This window comes from Leptopilina heterotoma, unplaced genomic scaffold (assembly GCF_015476425.1).
Source record: "Leptopilina heterotoma isolate Lh14 unplaced genomic scaffold, ASM1547642v1 Lhet_4, whole genome shotgun sequence".
Taxonomy (NCBI): domain Eukaryota; kingdom Metazoa; phylum Arthropoda; class Insecta; order Hymenoptera; family Figitidae; genus Leptopilina; species Leptopilina heterotoma.
The window spans coordinates 512557-528928 of NW_025111063.1; the positions used below are offsets into that span (position 1 = coordinate 512557).

Sequence of the window (16372 nt, forward strand, 5' to 3'; positions counted from 1 at the left end):
TTGAATTGATACAAAGGATTTTATTGAAATTTTTAAAAATAATTGAAATCTAGCAAGGAATTTTATTAAAATTTTTAAAAATCATTGAATTCTTACGAAGAACTTAAAAAATTTTTTAAATAATTAAAAAATGTTTTAAATACAATTTAAAATCGTATTAAAAATAATTGAAATCCTTCGATGAGTTTTATTATTATAATTATTATTATAATTATTATAATTATTATTATAATTATTATAATTATTATTATAATTATTATAATTATTATTATAATTATTATAATTATTATTATAATTATTTATAAATTCTTGGAACGAATTTTATTGAAATTTTTCAAAATAATTGAAATCCTAAGAAGCATTTTATTAAAATTTTTCAAAATAATTGAATTCCTAAAAAGAATTTTATTAAAATTTTTCAAAAAAGTTGAATTCTTAAGAAGATTATATTAAAATTTTCAAAAATCATTGAATTTTTACGAAGAATTTAAAAAATTTTTTAAATTACTTGAAAAATGTTTTAAATACAAGTAAAAATTGTATTAATAAAAATAGTTTAAATCCTGCGATGAATTTTATTATTTATGAAAATAATTGAATTCTTGCAACGAATTTTATTATAATTTTTCCAAATAATTGAATTCTTAAGAATTCTATTATTTGTAAAAATAATTGAATTCTTGCGATAGATTTTATAAAAATTTGTTTAAATAATTGACTTTTTTCGAAAGTTTTTATGAAAATTGTGTTTTAAATAATTGAATTCCTGTGAAAAATTTATTATTCATGAAAATAATTAAATGTTTGGAAAGAATTTTATAAAAAAATTTGTAAATACCATTTAAAATTGTATTAAAAATAATTGAATTAATTTTATAAAAATCATTTTAAATAATTGATTTTTTTCGACAAATTTTATGAAAATTGTGTTTTAAAATAATAAAATTCATGTGGAAATTTTATTATTTATGAAAATAATTCTTATGACGGATTTATTATCAAAATTTTGAAGAATAATTACATTTTTCGAATAATTCGATTAAAATTGTAATAATTAAAATGTTTATTATTTATGAAAATAATGGAATTCCTAAAAAGAATTTTATTATTTACGAAAATAATATTGAATATCTGTAAAAATTTAATTATTTATGAAAATAATTAAATGTTTGCGTAGAATTTTATTGAAATGTATTTAAAATTTTAAATAATTGAATTTTTTTGAAAATTTTATTAAAATAATAGATTTCTGAGAAGAATTTTATTACTTTTGAAAATAATTGAATTTTTGCAATCATTTATAACTACATATTCAAAAATTCTCCAAATTCTATGGTACAATTTACGAACTTTTCGTGCTTTTTCAATCAAATCAAGGACTTTATGGACCTTTTTCTAAAAAAAATTACTTTTACGAATTTTAAGCAAATTTATGGATCTAGTTCGAGCCCTGAAACTGGGAAATTAGAAAAGAATTGGGTAACATACGTTTAGGCAGAACCGTTAAAGTTTCACAAAAGCTGAATCAACGGCATAGCAAGATTACAGAATTTTCTTTTTAAATTTCTGCGCTATTAGAATATTTAGATAATGCTGTTTACATTTCTCCAGCTTTAGTTGCTGTTTGGATACTAATACTGATATTTGTTTGGGTTAAACAGTACTTGTTGCATTGGTGCCAAAATATTAGGATACTAAGACAAATACAAGTTTCCTGCAGAAACTATTGTTGCTGTTAGTTGGACTTTTGAAAATTTAGTTAAGTTGGTAGAACATCAGTTAAGATCCGTTAAAATTTGTTTTAGAAAAGCCTAAAGTAGTCGTTCCTGAGACTACAGAAATATTCCAAATTAAAATTACTGTACTAAAATTACTAAAAAATTAATATAAATTACTCAAAATTACTGCAGTACTAAGATATCTAGACAGTGTTGCAAATAATTCTCCAGAAACATTTGCTGTTTGGACAGTAGAATGGATATTTGTTAATAGTAAAAAGTAATTTATGAAATATTAGGAATCCTAATTTAGGATATCGGCACAATGCTACAGATATTCCTGCTGGTTCAGTATTCCAAATATTTCTTCAGGAACATGTACTGTTTATAACTGATATTTATTTATAATAAACAGTAATTATTGCTGAAACATTAGGATTTCGGTCCAATGCTACAGATATTCTTGTTGATTCAGGTGCTGCTTGGATAGTATATCACTGATATTTGTTAACATTACACAGTATTTGTAGCAATGTTGCAAAAATTAAGAATACCAAAACAAGGACAACTTTCCTGCAGCAACACTACCATTTACATATTTTAGACTTTAGAAAATTTTGCTAAATAGCCATAGAGAATAATAAAAACGAAACTCACCGAAAATAAGACTGAGAGAATATCCGAAGGGAGCTTGGCACCAGACCAAACCTTTGGTGTAAATTGCCTCGGCAGTACCATTGATGTAACCTCCGCCGACCCATGTTGCCGTCATTGTGAAAATACCGACAAATAATCCAATCGAACGACCAGCCAGCATCACCTCCTCCTCGGAGTCGTTGCCGGCCTCCTTTTTTCTGGCGGCCCATATTCCCACGCCGAGAATAAGAATGTAAAACAAAAGAATGGAAATGACCCCGGCATAGTTAATCATCTTCGGGGAGGAAAAGTCAACTGGCGTAAATTCAAGCTGACCAAGACGAAGATCCGAGAGGTTCGGTATTCGATCTGATTTAGGAACGTTTGGAAACCTGCAACAACAAAAATTTGTTCGAAAATTTATAACAAACATTAAATGATAAATCTCTGATATAAACAGAATTCTGTAAACAAACCGAATCCACAACTTTTTTCCAATAATGCAAAAGATAAAATGTTGCATTTTTTAGTATCGCACTTTTCAATTTTACATTTTTGAAAGTTGCAGTTTTAACTGTTTTTGATTGTGGCATTTTTTAAAGTTTCATTTTTATCTGTTGTATTTTTTATTGCTGCATTTTTGAATGTTGCAATTTTGATAGAACCTTTTTATTTTTGAAACCTTTTTCTACCATTAGTATTAAAATTTAAAAAAAGAGACTAGAGCGAAAGAATATTAATGAAGGAATAAAAAATTTGCACAAAAAAAGGTATCGCACTTCTGAATTAGTTGTGGTAATTTACCACCTCAAGTTTAGTTAAATTTACCAATTATAAACTGTGTCCTAACTTGATTAGAGGTTTGAGTTTCTCAACAGCAGGATTCTCTGTGTATAATTATAGACACGATCAATAAATATATATGAAATTTTGTCCCGCACGTTAACTCTATTGAAGTCCATTTTCTGATGAGATAATCACTTGACTTTGGTCAATCTGACCTGTTGAACAATTTCCAACTCTCGTTAGATTTCTGCTCCTTTGTACATCATACTCAAAAGCAGAATTTCTCGATTCTCTCTCGGTTAATTTATCGACAGGAATATCTATATATAGTTGTTGCAAATAATCTCCGTCAAAACGTGTCCGCAAAATTTAAAGCAATTTGTATATATAGAAGTTCCGAGCAATTTAAATAAAGTTCGAAGCAATTTCAGGGTTACCATAAATAAATTAATTTTGTTTTTCTTTCACTTTTCCTTGAATTCAAAACAAAATATTGACTTTTTCCCTGACGTTATTGAATATTCTGATTCACTCTCAAAATGATTAGATACTTAACAAAAATGTTCTGTTATATTTATTTACGAATTTCTTTAATTATAAAATTATTCGAAAACATCAATAACTTTATTTTTAAATAAATATTTAATCATTATAATTTTTCCGTAGGAATTAAAATTCTTCACAACATTCAAATTCAAACCTTTTTGAAATTCGAAAACTTAGAAGAAAATTATTACAAAATTTATGAATAAAGCTTTTTTAAAATTTATTTTCATTATTTTGATTCACTTTATTATTTTCTACAATTTTTAACTAAAATTCTTCTGTAAATAAAATATTTTTAATAATTTTTAAAAAAAAATCTTTAAGAATTTTCAAATATATTTGTTTACAATTCAATTTTACAAAAAAAATTCGATTATTTGGAAATTCTTCAATTAAATATTTATTAGAAATTAAGAACTTCAAATAAATTCAAATAATTCAATTAAACTTTTTCAAAAGAATTAATTCTGCAGAATTGTTACAGTTAAAAGTATGGAAAATTCAGATTTTCAAAGATTTTAATTTAAAACCTTTTCAAAATTCAATTATTTCTAAAAATTGACGCTATGATGATATTAATATTCAATTCTTATCTAAAAGTTTAATTGAAATTCATTTTTAAATTAATTTTTATCAGAAAATTTTACGACAATTCAATTAGGTGTTTAAATGCAAAAATAAAAAATTTATTAAATAATTGAAAGTTTCTTAAAATTGAATTCACATAAAAAAATTTTAACAACATTTTTTAAATAATTAAACTTTTTTGACGAATTTTAATAAAATTTTTCAGAATATTTTCATTTTTCTAGGAATTTGATTAAAATTGTATTAAAGATTATTGAAATTGTGCAATGAGTTTTATTATCTATGAAAATAATTGAATTATTCCGAAGAAATTTATAAAAAATTTGTAAATAATTGAATTCCTGTGGAATTATTATTTATTAAAATAATAAAACGATTGTGTAGAATGATATTAAATTTTTTTTAAACAATTGAATTCTTTTGTAAAATTCTATTAAAATAGTGGATATTGAACATCATTAAATTGAGGGTAATTTTTGAAAATAATTGAAATTTTGCCAAAAATGTTATTAAAATTATTAAAAATAATTGAATTTCCGAGAAGAATTTTATTATTTATGAAAATAATTAATTTATTGCGAAAAATTTTAATGTTTAAAAAGAATTGAATTTCTGTGAAAATTTTTGTTACTTTTAAAAATAGTTGAATTCTTCATAAGAATTTTATAGAAATTTTTCTAAATAATTAATTTTTTTGAAATATAATAAATTTTAAAAGAAAATTTTATTTAAAAAAATTGAATTCTTGTGGAAAATTTTGTGAAGGATTTTTTTTACTTTTGAAAATAATTGAATGTTCGCGTAGAATTTTTAAGAAATTTTTTTAAATAATTGAAATCGTTTAGAAAATTTTTATTAAAATAGTAGATATTAAAAATGATTAAATTGAGGAAAATTTTTTAACATAATTGAAATTTTGCCAAAAATTTTATTAAAATTATTGAAAATAATTGAATTTTAAAGAAAAATTTAATTATTTATAAAGATAATTGACATTTTGGCGAGAATTTGTTTTTAATTTTTAAACATAATTGTATTTCTGTAAAGGATTTTTTTCAATTTTAAAAATAATTGAAATTATGCGCGATGCGTTTCATTGTTTCTGGAAATAATTGAAATTCCTATGGAATTTTTTATTATTTTTGAAAATAATTGAATGTTCGCGTAGAATTTTTAAGGAATATTTTTAAATAATTGAATTCTTTTGGAAAATTCTATTAAAACAGTAGATATTAAAAATCATTAAATTGAGGAAAACTTTTGAAAATAATTGAAATTTTGACAAAAAATTTTATTAAAATTATTAAAAATAATTGAATTTTAAAGAAAAGTTTTATTATTTTATGAAGATAATTGACATTTTGACGTGAATTTTTTTTTAATTTTTGAACATAATTAAATTTTTGTTAAGGACATTTGAACCTTGATGACGTTACAGTTTGTGCAAAGCATGTGTGACGTCATCAAGGTTCAAATGCCCTTAAGGATTTTTTTTACTTTTGAAAATAATTGAAATTATGCCCGATGAGTTTTATTGTTCATGAAAATAATTGAAATTCCTAAAAAGAATTTTATTATTTATTAAAATAATTGAATTATTGCGAAGAAATTTATAAAAAAAAATTAGTTATAATAATTGAATTTCTATGGAATTTTTTATTATTTATAAAAATAAATGAATGTTTTGCGTAGAATTAAAAAAAAAGCATTTTTAAATAATTGAATTAATTTGGAAAATTCCATTAAAATAGTAGATTTTAAAAATGATTAAATTGAGGAAAATTTTTGAAAATAATTGAAATTTCGTTAAGAATTTTATTAAAATTTTTGAAAAATAATTGAAAAAAATTGTTTTGCAAATTTTAATTAAACTTTTCGAACAAATTGGAATCATTTTATTCAAGCGGAAAATTTTATTCACAAATAATAAAAAATAAAGAGAAAAATTAGAATTAAAAAAAAATTTTGAAAATTTAACTTTTAAGAGAAATTAATTCTTTTATTCTTACACACGATCCGTGAAATGTCTTGACACGTTAATTAATTTTTCCACTCCATTACCAATTTGCTTCTAGTACATTGATTGCGTATTAATTAAAAAGTGTACCTCGTGTGCATTATTCACCTTTTTTTTAAATCATTGTTTCTACTTGAATTTGATCGAAATTTTATTCTGTTTGCAGATTATAAAAATTTACACGAATTCACAACACGATCTTATTGAAGTGGACTGTCGGCGACAATTTTAGAATGATCCGGTTGCAAAAAGTAAGTGAAACATCGTATATGTTAATTAATAAATTAATCACTCTCATTGTACCAATTCAAACAAATTGTTTGTTATATTTTGTAAATATGGCAAAAGAAAAATTTGCGATATTTTGTAAATGTTAAAAAATTCTGCAATATTTTGTAAATGTGATAAAAACAAATTTGCGATATTTTGTAAATTTGGTTTTAAAAAATTTTCGAAATATAGTTAAGAAAACAATGTGCTATATTTTGGGAAATAATTTTTTAAAAAGAAAAAAAAATTGTTTTTACCTCTGAAGACCCCGTGGAATACAGGCACGCAACAGCGGGGGACAACCTCACACGGGCAGAGGTGGCATATCCTGGTGAGGGCCTTTTCGCAGGGCCGACGAAGATGAGGGACTGGAATTTGGGGGGCAGCAGTCACCCCACCGGAGCGAGGTCTTTTGGGAGGGGCTATTCCTTGTCCTAAACGCGAGGCCGCCCATGGGCGCTGATGGCCATCGATTTCCGCCCAACTCACTGGTCTTCAATTACTTCTACCTCTGTTCTTGATTTGACTTCCCGAGCCAATCTCGTCGATCAGCAATTTTTTCTTCCTGTAAAAAAAAAAAAAAATTCTCTTACTCTTTTTTTCATATTTAAAAAAAATAATTTACTTGAGAGTAAAAAAAAATTTAGACATTACAGGATTGTGATACTTCAAAATAATTAAAAAATAATTATTGTAATAATAATTAAAAAATAGTTATTTTAATAATAATTATTAAAATTATATACAAAAGAATTTTCACCACGTTTCATAAAAAGAAAAATGAAAATTTAAATTCTTTGTCCTTTTTACCCCATGTATGACAATATTTTAAGTATAAAGTACATTTTTCCTATAGAATTTCATTTTTATTATTTTTCTTCTTTCCTGCGTGTTTATTTTTTATTCTCCATTCAAATTTATTATCTTTTGTCCTTTTTCAAAATAATTTTTTCATTCTCTTTTAAATTTTATTAGTTTTTCTTCTTCTTTCAAAAGAAGAAGAAAAACTAATAAAATTTAAAAAAGAATAAAAAAATTATTTTGAAAATAATAATAAACTTGATCAAGTTTATTATTATTATATTTTTCATCTAAATTTATTATAATAAATTAAATAGTTAATATTAATTTTCCTGTTCCAGAAAAATAAAAAACATTATTCTCAGTTATTTTTTTGTTTTTCTCTCAAGTGTAAAATCCAATTTCGGAAAAATTACAAATAATTGCAAAAATTCAATTATTTTCAAGAGTGATAAAATTATTCTCATAAAATTCAATTATCTTTCAAATTTAAAAAAAATTCTCCTCAAAATCCCAATTATCTTTATAAATAACAAAATTCTTCCCCTCAGTGAAAAATTTCAAATTCCCAAAAATAGTACGTAAACATTTAATTATTTTCAAAAATAATAAAAATTTCTTAGGATTTCAATTATTTACAATTTTTTTACAAATTCCTTCGCAATAATTCAATTATTTTTATAAATAATAAAATTTTGTTTAAGGAATTCAATTATTTTCATAAAAAATAATTAAAAATTGTAGAAAATAATAATTGATTTGAAATGATGAAAATAATTTTTAAAAAGTTACTGTAATAATATTCTTTTAATATAAAACAATAATTTTATCACTCGTTTATTTTTAATTAATATAAAACATTTTTATATAAGTTATTGAATTTAAAAAGATTTAAATTTGAAATTTTTTAAATTCTTAATTCCTATGGAAAAATAATATTGATTAAATATTTATTAAAAGAAAAAAAGTTATTTTTTTTTCTCTCTCCATTCAATTATTATTTTTTTCGTTTTCTTTCAAATTAATTATTATTTTTTTTAGTTTTCTATCATCTTTAGTATTTTTTTACTTTTCTCTCTAGTTTATCATTATTTTTTTATTTTTCTTTCAAGTTTATTGATTTTTTTTATTTTTCTGTCAAACTAATTAATATATTTTTTTTTTACTTTTTTCTCAAGTTTATTATTTTTTATTCTTCTTTCAAATTTATAAATTTATTATTTTCTTCTTCTTTCAAGTTTATTATTTTATTTTTCCATTAAATTTACTATAGTTAATTCAATAATTAGCTTGCTATGAAAATAAAGACATTATTGTTAGGTATTTTTTTGGTTTTCTCTCAAGTTAATTATTATTATTTTTAGTTTTCTTTCAAGTTTATTATTATTTTTTTATTCTTTTCTTAAGTTTATTATTACATTCTTAATTTTTTCTCAAATTTATTATTTTTTAGTTTTTTAAAGATTTTTTTTAGTTTTTCCTTAAGATTATTTTTTAGTTTTTTTTTTAGAAATTTTTTCTATTCTTCTTTCAAGTTTATTATTATTTTTTTATTCTCCTCTCAAGTCTATAATTACCTTCTTAATTGTTTCTCAAATTTATTATTTTTTAAGATTTTTTTTAGTTTTTTCTTAAGATTATTTTTTAGTTTTTTTTTTTTAGAAATTTGTTCTATTCTTCTTTCAAGTTTTTTATTATTTTTTTTATTCTCCTCTCAAGTTTATAATTAACTTCTTAATTTTTTCTCAAATTAATTATTATTTTTTAGTTTTTTTAAAAGATTTTTTTAGTTTTTTCTGAAGATAATTTGTTAGTTTTTTCTTAAGATATTTTCTTTTATTCTTCTTTTAAGTTTATTATTATTTTAGTTTTCACGAAAACTTATTATAATAAATTAATTATCTTTCGAGAAAAAAAAATAATAATTCTTATCAGTTTATTATTTAAATTATAGTTAATTAAATATAATACTCTAAATAATTGCGAGAAAAATAAAAAATCATAGATATTTTTAGAAATTTTTTTTCCTTCAAATTTATTATAATAAATTAAATAATTAACTTGAGAGAAAATTAAAAAAAGCACATTATTTTTTAATTAAATTAAATATAATATATTACATATAATAAATTACATAATTAATTTGCAAGGACAATAAAAAAAATAATGTTATAGTTTTTTAATTTTCTCACAAGTTAATTATTTTTTTTTACATTTCTCTCCAGTTTAGCATTTTTTTTTTCATTTTTTACACTCTTATGTTTTGAATTTTCTTATTTGAACTTTGAAGATATAAAAAATACTTTGTAAAAACTTTTTGTGCGTTAAATTTCAAAGCTAATTATTTAACGCTTAATGAGCGTTTTAGTAAATTTAAAAATATAAAACATGGTGAGCATGTGTATAGTATAAAGAAGAGAAAAAAAAATAATCAAGTGCTAACTTATTTTCTGTAGTGAAGAGGATAAGGTCAGGGGTGAGTTCTCCTCAAGGGCATCGGATTACTCTTGAGGTATAAACATACATATAGAGCCGAAGGTAATTCATGTTTTTTGTAGACAATGAATTTACACTGTCAATCAACATCCATAAAACCAAAAATGGTATTCTCTTTTAATTTCAAGGAAAAAAAAATTATTTTTATTTTTTTTCTCTTTTTGTATCATTGAAAATTTTTTATTTCTCCCTCTCTCTCTCTCTCTCTTTTCCTTTCAAAAAGTTAAATAGAGAAAAAATTGTAATTTAGTGAATAATAGAATTAAATTAGAACTCGAATTTAATTATTTCCGTTTTAATTACTTATTTTGAAAAGTAAAATTTAGAGTTACAGTTAGGTTCACATGTTAGTGAACTATAATGTAAATAAATGTTATAGTAAATTACAATAAGGGGATGTTCTTTTTTTCTGTACAGGAAATAGGATTTACTTTCTGATTTACAAAAAAAAAAAAAATGAAAAAAAAATAAGACGAAACTGGGCCAATTGGGGTGGAAAGAAAAAAAAGCTGTGTTCTTATTTTATCTCCTAATAAATGAATCATTAATTTCACATTGAACTTCGATAGGTCTGACGTAGCCGGAGGGAATTTTCTAGAGAGTAGAAAAGAGAGATCGATGCTGGACAACGACGACAACGTCGACGACATTTTCTGCGTTGTGAATTCTGATATTGCGGTTGGCACTGAATTAATTTCTTTAACGATGCTTACTCATTGAGTATTCTTGACATACCCATAAGAGTAAACTTTAAAGCTTGCGTGCAACCCTGACATAATCGTGTACCAAGTCGAACGACCCTATATACACACACTCGCGTGTAAATAATAAAATCTCTATTTTGTATGTATTCAATTTTTACCTCCACGCTTCTTTAATACTCTACACACACTGCTACTAATAATGTTTTATATAAAACTTGATTTGAAAATCAAAAAAGAAAAAAAAAAAAAGAAATAGAAATTTCTCCCCCAAAAATGAGGAGAGTTCAATAGAGTGAAATATTTCATGGTTATTTATTCTTTTTCTTTCTTAGATTTTTATTTACCGAATTATTATTTATTTACTATTTAACTCTCTATTATTTATTTACTATTTATCTCTTTATTATTTATTTACTATTTAACTCTCTAATATTTTTTCAACTATTTTTCTCTCCATTATTTATTAATTATTTATTTTACTCGGCTGTTATATTAATTGTTTATTTCTTTTTTTATTTGTGACACGCTTCCAAAGGCTTTATTCCTTTCTAAGAAGCAAAAAATTGTAGGTTATGTTTATAACATTTGAAGTAAAATTAAGTAAAGAGAATCGATTATTTTGCCAAATTATTGATGTTCAAGTCTTCATGACTTCGAAAATATTCAATAAAAACTATTTTTAAATTTATATAATTAAAAAGAAACTTTTAATCAAGATAAATATGATACGAACATAACCTATAATTCGCTTGTTTTTTCTACCTGTAGAAAAAAATTTTATTTAAACCAATTATAATTTATTTAAGTTAAATAAAAGTATATATTTGTCTCAGAGTTTGTTTATTTGTTTTAAACAAAAATTTTATTCGATACAAATAAAAATTTTATTTGTACCCAAAGGAAATTTTATTATAACCGCAAATAAAATTTATTTGAAACAAATAAAAAGTCTAGTTGACACTGAGTCAAATATATTTATATCACATTTATCTATTAACTATTTATTTTTCTTGACTGTTATTTATTAATTTTTTTTTTTTATTTGCTTATTTATTACTTTCTTCTTTCACTGATGAAAAAATATTTATTTGATTAAACACCTAAAAAAAAGATATATTTGACTCAGACGCACCTAGACTTTTATTTGTTTCAAATAAATTTTAATTGATTCAAGTAAAATTTTATTTGGTTCAAATAAATTTTATTTGATTCAAGTAAAATTTTATTTGGTTCAAATAAATTTTATTTGATTCAAGTAAAATTTTATTTGGTTCAATTAAATTTTATTTGTTTCAAGTAACATTTTATTTGATTCAAATAAAAGTTTTATTTATGCAGAAAAAAATTTTTATTTGAAACAAATAAATAATTTAGTAGGCTCCGAGACAAATGTACTTTTATTTAACTTAAGTAAATAACAATTTAATTTATTTAAAGAAAAATTATTTGATTCAAGTCAATATTTATTTGAATCAAATAAATTTTTTTCAGTGCAACTTTTGTTTTAAATAAAACTTTTCTTTTCTTTTTCTTTTTTTTTCTTTTTTTCTTCCATTTTTATTTGAAATAAATAAATAATTATTATTAAATAATAATTTTATTCAAATATAATAATTTTATTTCAAATAAAACTTATTTGTAACGAATAAAATTTTTATTTGGTTCAAAGAAAATTTGTAGTAGACTCGGAGTCAAATATATTTCATTTTTCTGGGTTTTTATCTCTTATTTAATTATTTATTTATTCATTTATTATTATTTACTTTGTTTTGATCATTAAAAACTCTTTATTATTATTTTTTATAATGTTTTAAGGGAGAAATCAAGCCTGTCAATCTTGAAACTATCATTTATTATGCGAGTTTGCACGAAAATGGGATCATTTTTGAACGATATTGTCGAATTACGTGATTACAATTTTTTGTGGATAAATTTCGAAATAAATAACCCAGTTATTTGTTGAGTGTAATAAAGTGGATATATAATACTCTTTTATATTGAATAACAACAACTTTTATGAACAATAAATAAAAATTATAGCTTATTGTTTGATAAATAATTATTAAATCTTTACTATTATATATTGGCAACAAATTTTGCTAGCACAAAGCAACAAAATATTTCGATTAAAGTATAATAATAAAGTTATTTATTTTATAAAACAATTGGCTGATTGTAATTTCGTAATTCACATAATTATAGAAGTAAATAAAAAAAATGCGATTATGTAATAAGTATAAATTAATTGTCACAAAGTGTAAAGAAATAATAAGAGTAATAGTAATAATAATAAAAATAATAATAATTGTGGTAATTTTTATTTTGTAAAATTTATAATAATTAATATAATAAACACAAAGCAAAATATTTCTTCAAAAATGTGTTATCGCAAAAATTTTTAGAAATATTTTTCCATTAAAGAATTCATGTTCAGTTCTTAAACAGAAACCTAATTAGTTATAATTAATTATAAATAATACTATTAATGTGTAATGAATTTATAAATAATAATAAAATTATACAATAAAGGAAATAATAGAAATAATAAAAATAGTAAATAATAATAATAATTGTAATTGTAATTGTAATTGTAATTGTAATTGTAATTGTAATTGTAATTGTAATTGTAATTGTAATTGTAATTGTAATTGTAATTGTAATTGTAATTGTAATTGTAATTGTAATTGTAATTATAATTGTAATTGTAATTATAATTATAATTATAATTATAATAATATAATAATAATAAAATATTAATCTTCACAAAAGCCCCTCCCATCTTTGGAAAAATATTCACGGTATCGATTAATGCTATGTTAAACGTTTAAATCACTGACTATGCACTTGCTATATACTTGAAATTTTGTTGTTACATGAACGAATTTTTCTTGAATAATTAAAAAATTAGAACTTCTAAACTAGCAGGAAGTAAATAATGTTACGCTGATTTAGTAATTATTAATTAATTAAAAGAAGAACTATACAAAATGCCTTTATTTTTAACAGAAGGAAAATTAAGAAAAAAATTTTAAGTAATTGTTAGAAAAAATTTTTAATAAAATAAATTTAAAGATAAGTTTATTAAAAACAAGTACAAATGATTTTTAAAAATTTTATTATTTACAATTATTATTAGTAATGAAGTCGCGATTATAAAGAACTGTTATATTATTTAAAAAATAAAAAAACGATTTAAATAATATATTTAATTTAAAATAAATTTATATTTAATTGAAACAAGAAAATAAATAATTATTATTAAAATGATTATTATTAAACTATATTAAGTTATTAAAAAATTTGTTTTTAATGTATAATTCTTTCATTGTTTTTTAATTGTTCTTTAATTGTTAATGAATCAGTGAATTTGTTAATATTTTAATATTATTTGTTAAAATTGAAAATTTTCCTTAATGCAAAGGTAAGAGGAATATTGGAAAATCGTTCGCCTCCATTTTTGTTTCGACACAAATTTTAATTTGAATACAAAAAACATTTTACGATGAACCGAAATAGAATTAAAATAAGAAAATTTAATTATAAATTAAAAATCGAATTAAATAATTTTGACTAATTTCATGATACAAAAGTAATTAACCTCGCTGATCATAAATTAAGCAATGTAGAAAAAGTTAAACTATAAAAATCATATAGAAATGAAAATTACTCTCTAAATTTAAATCAGTAAAAATGTTTGCTTTAATTAATGACTGACTTTTTGCTTTTGAATTAGTAAATTTTACTAATAAATAGTAATTTATCGTTGACTTATTTGAAGACTGACTTTTTCCGCAACGAATACTTATTTTTTAATTATTTAATTTAATTATTAATAACTATAATTAAATATAACTTAAATTTAATTTAAATTTAAATTTTTCACTTTATTAATAAATTCTACTAATTTATTATAAAAATGGTGACTAATTTGAATTAGTGACTGACTTTTTCCGCATTGAATAATTATTTTTTAATTATTTAATTTAATTATCAATAAATTTAACTACTAAATAGTAATTATTTGCTAATTTAGAAGCAAAAAGTCAGTTATTAATTAAAATTCGGAAAAATTTTTTACTAATTCAAATTTAGAGAGTAAAAATTAAATAATAAAATATAAAAAATTAAATTTATAAAATTAAAATTGATACAAATATTATGTTTTTATTTTCTCGTATTATTTTACGAAAAATTAAAAATGTGTATAGCAATTTTATTTTAATAATCAAGGACATAATTAAATCGCGTATTCTTTCTTACCAAAGAATTTTAAATTTAACGAAAATTATCAAATTATAAATTATATTTACGAGTTTAAACAATTTTTTTTTAATTTTATTTTTCTTGAGTATTAAAAACTACTCACAATCGCGCGGGGTGATCGCCTCTCGTTGTTGGAACATTCGTTGCTTGTTACATCAGACGAAAAAAAGAAACAGTGCGCTTGTCACAATTTTATCATTAAATTTTCTCTTTCTGTATATATATATATATATACAAATATAAATATAATTTGTACTAATTGTTATTAACGATAATCAATTTTTTTTTTATATTCATTATAACGAGGCACAACTATTCGCATCACCATAAAAATTTTCTTTTCCTTTTCTTTTTTGACGATATGAATAAATTCGTCCGAGAATAATTATTTTTCATTAAGGGAAGACTATTCCGATTTGATTGCGAGCAGGGAGATCATATTTATTTAATATAATAATATTATTATTATCTTTGATATGTATACATATATATATGTTTGTGTTTATATATATATATATATATGATCGTTCGTGTGAGAAAAAATAAAACAGAAGTGATCCGATAAAAATTGAGCGCAACTTTATTTCGTCGACGTCGCCGGTCGTCGGAGCGTCGTAGTTTCGACGTCCCAAACGTCGCGGCGGACACCCCGCACTGAACCGGTAGTTTCCTTCGTAGTCCCGCAAATGAAAATTGTTGGAGGGATAGGATGTAATATTGATTCATGACGTCATGTTGCTTGCACGGGGATGCCACCCCAACCCCCCACCACCCACGCAATGTTAGTTCCGCGGTTTTGGGGTAGGAGGCGTGGATTGGGAGAAAGACGATTCTGCGCGGGGTAGTTTATGTATATATATATATGTATACATATAAATGTGTGGGTGGCGAGAGGGAAACAACGGGAAAGGCTTTTCATTTTAGAGTGGGGGATGTGAAGGGATGGAAATGTCTTATTAGGACGAATGTGACAAATATAGACGCACATTCATTGTGTGTGTGTGTGAGTTTTGCATATAAGCATTATATATACAAGTTCAGATTTCACTCTAGACGATTTTTTTATTAATAATTGTTGGGAGAAAAAAAATCGATATATTTTTAATAAAATATCACAGAGGACGAAAAGATTGCTTTTTGAAAATATGTAATCTTTGCAGAATAATTTTTGCATTTACTTAATATAAGTTTAGAATTCACTTTAGAACGCGATTGATTTTATAATAATTGAAAGGATGAAAAGTAATTTTTAAAATGTCAAGAAAAAATTGCTTTTTGAAAAAAAATTCTATTATTTTGAGAATTTCCACTACTTTAAATTTAAATTCACTAATACAAGAAATCAAAAACTATTCTCAAAAATTAGAATCAAATTCTTTACAACGATTCAATTATTTTCAAAAAATATTCCAAATTCTTATTTCAATATCTAGTAATTTTCATCAAATTTCGCAAAAAAAATTCAATTATTAAAAAAAAAATTGATAAAATCCATTCGAAATTCAATTATTTTCATAAATAATAAAATTTCCACAGGAATTCAATTA

General features: G+C 22.1%; 1 protein-coding gene across 1 annotated transcript in view; it reads right to left on the reverse strand.

Annotated features, from left to right (window-relative positions):
* Positions 1-15492, reverse strand: part of LOC122506245 (high-affinity choline transporter 1) — a 30680-nt gene extending 15188 nt beyond the window's left edge. The window contains exons 1-3 of the mRNA XM_043618322.1: positions 14929-15492; positions 6819-7126; positions 2376-2746 (exon numbers count right to left, since the gene is read on the reverse strand). Coding sequence (XP_043474257.1) covers positions 2376-2649 — 274 coding nt within the window. The 5' untranslated portion in view covers positions 2650-2746; positions 6819-7126; positions 14929-15492. The remainder of the gene's footprint in view (positions 1-2375; positions 2747-6818; positions 7127-14928) is intronic.
* Between the last annotated feature and the right edge of the window lie 880 nt (positions 15493-16372).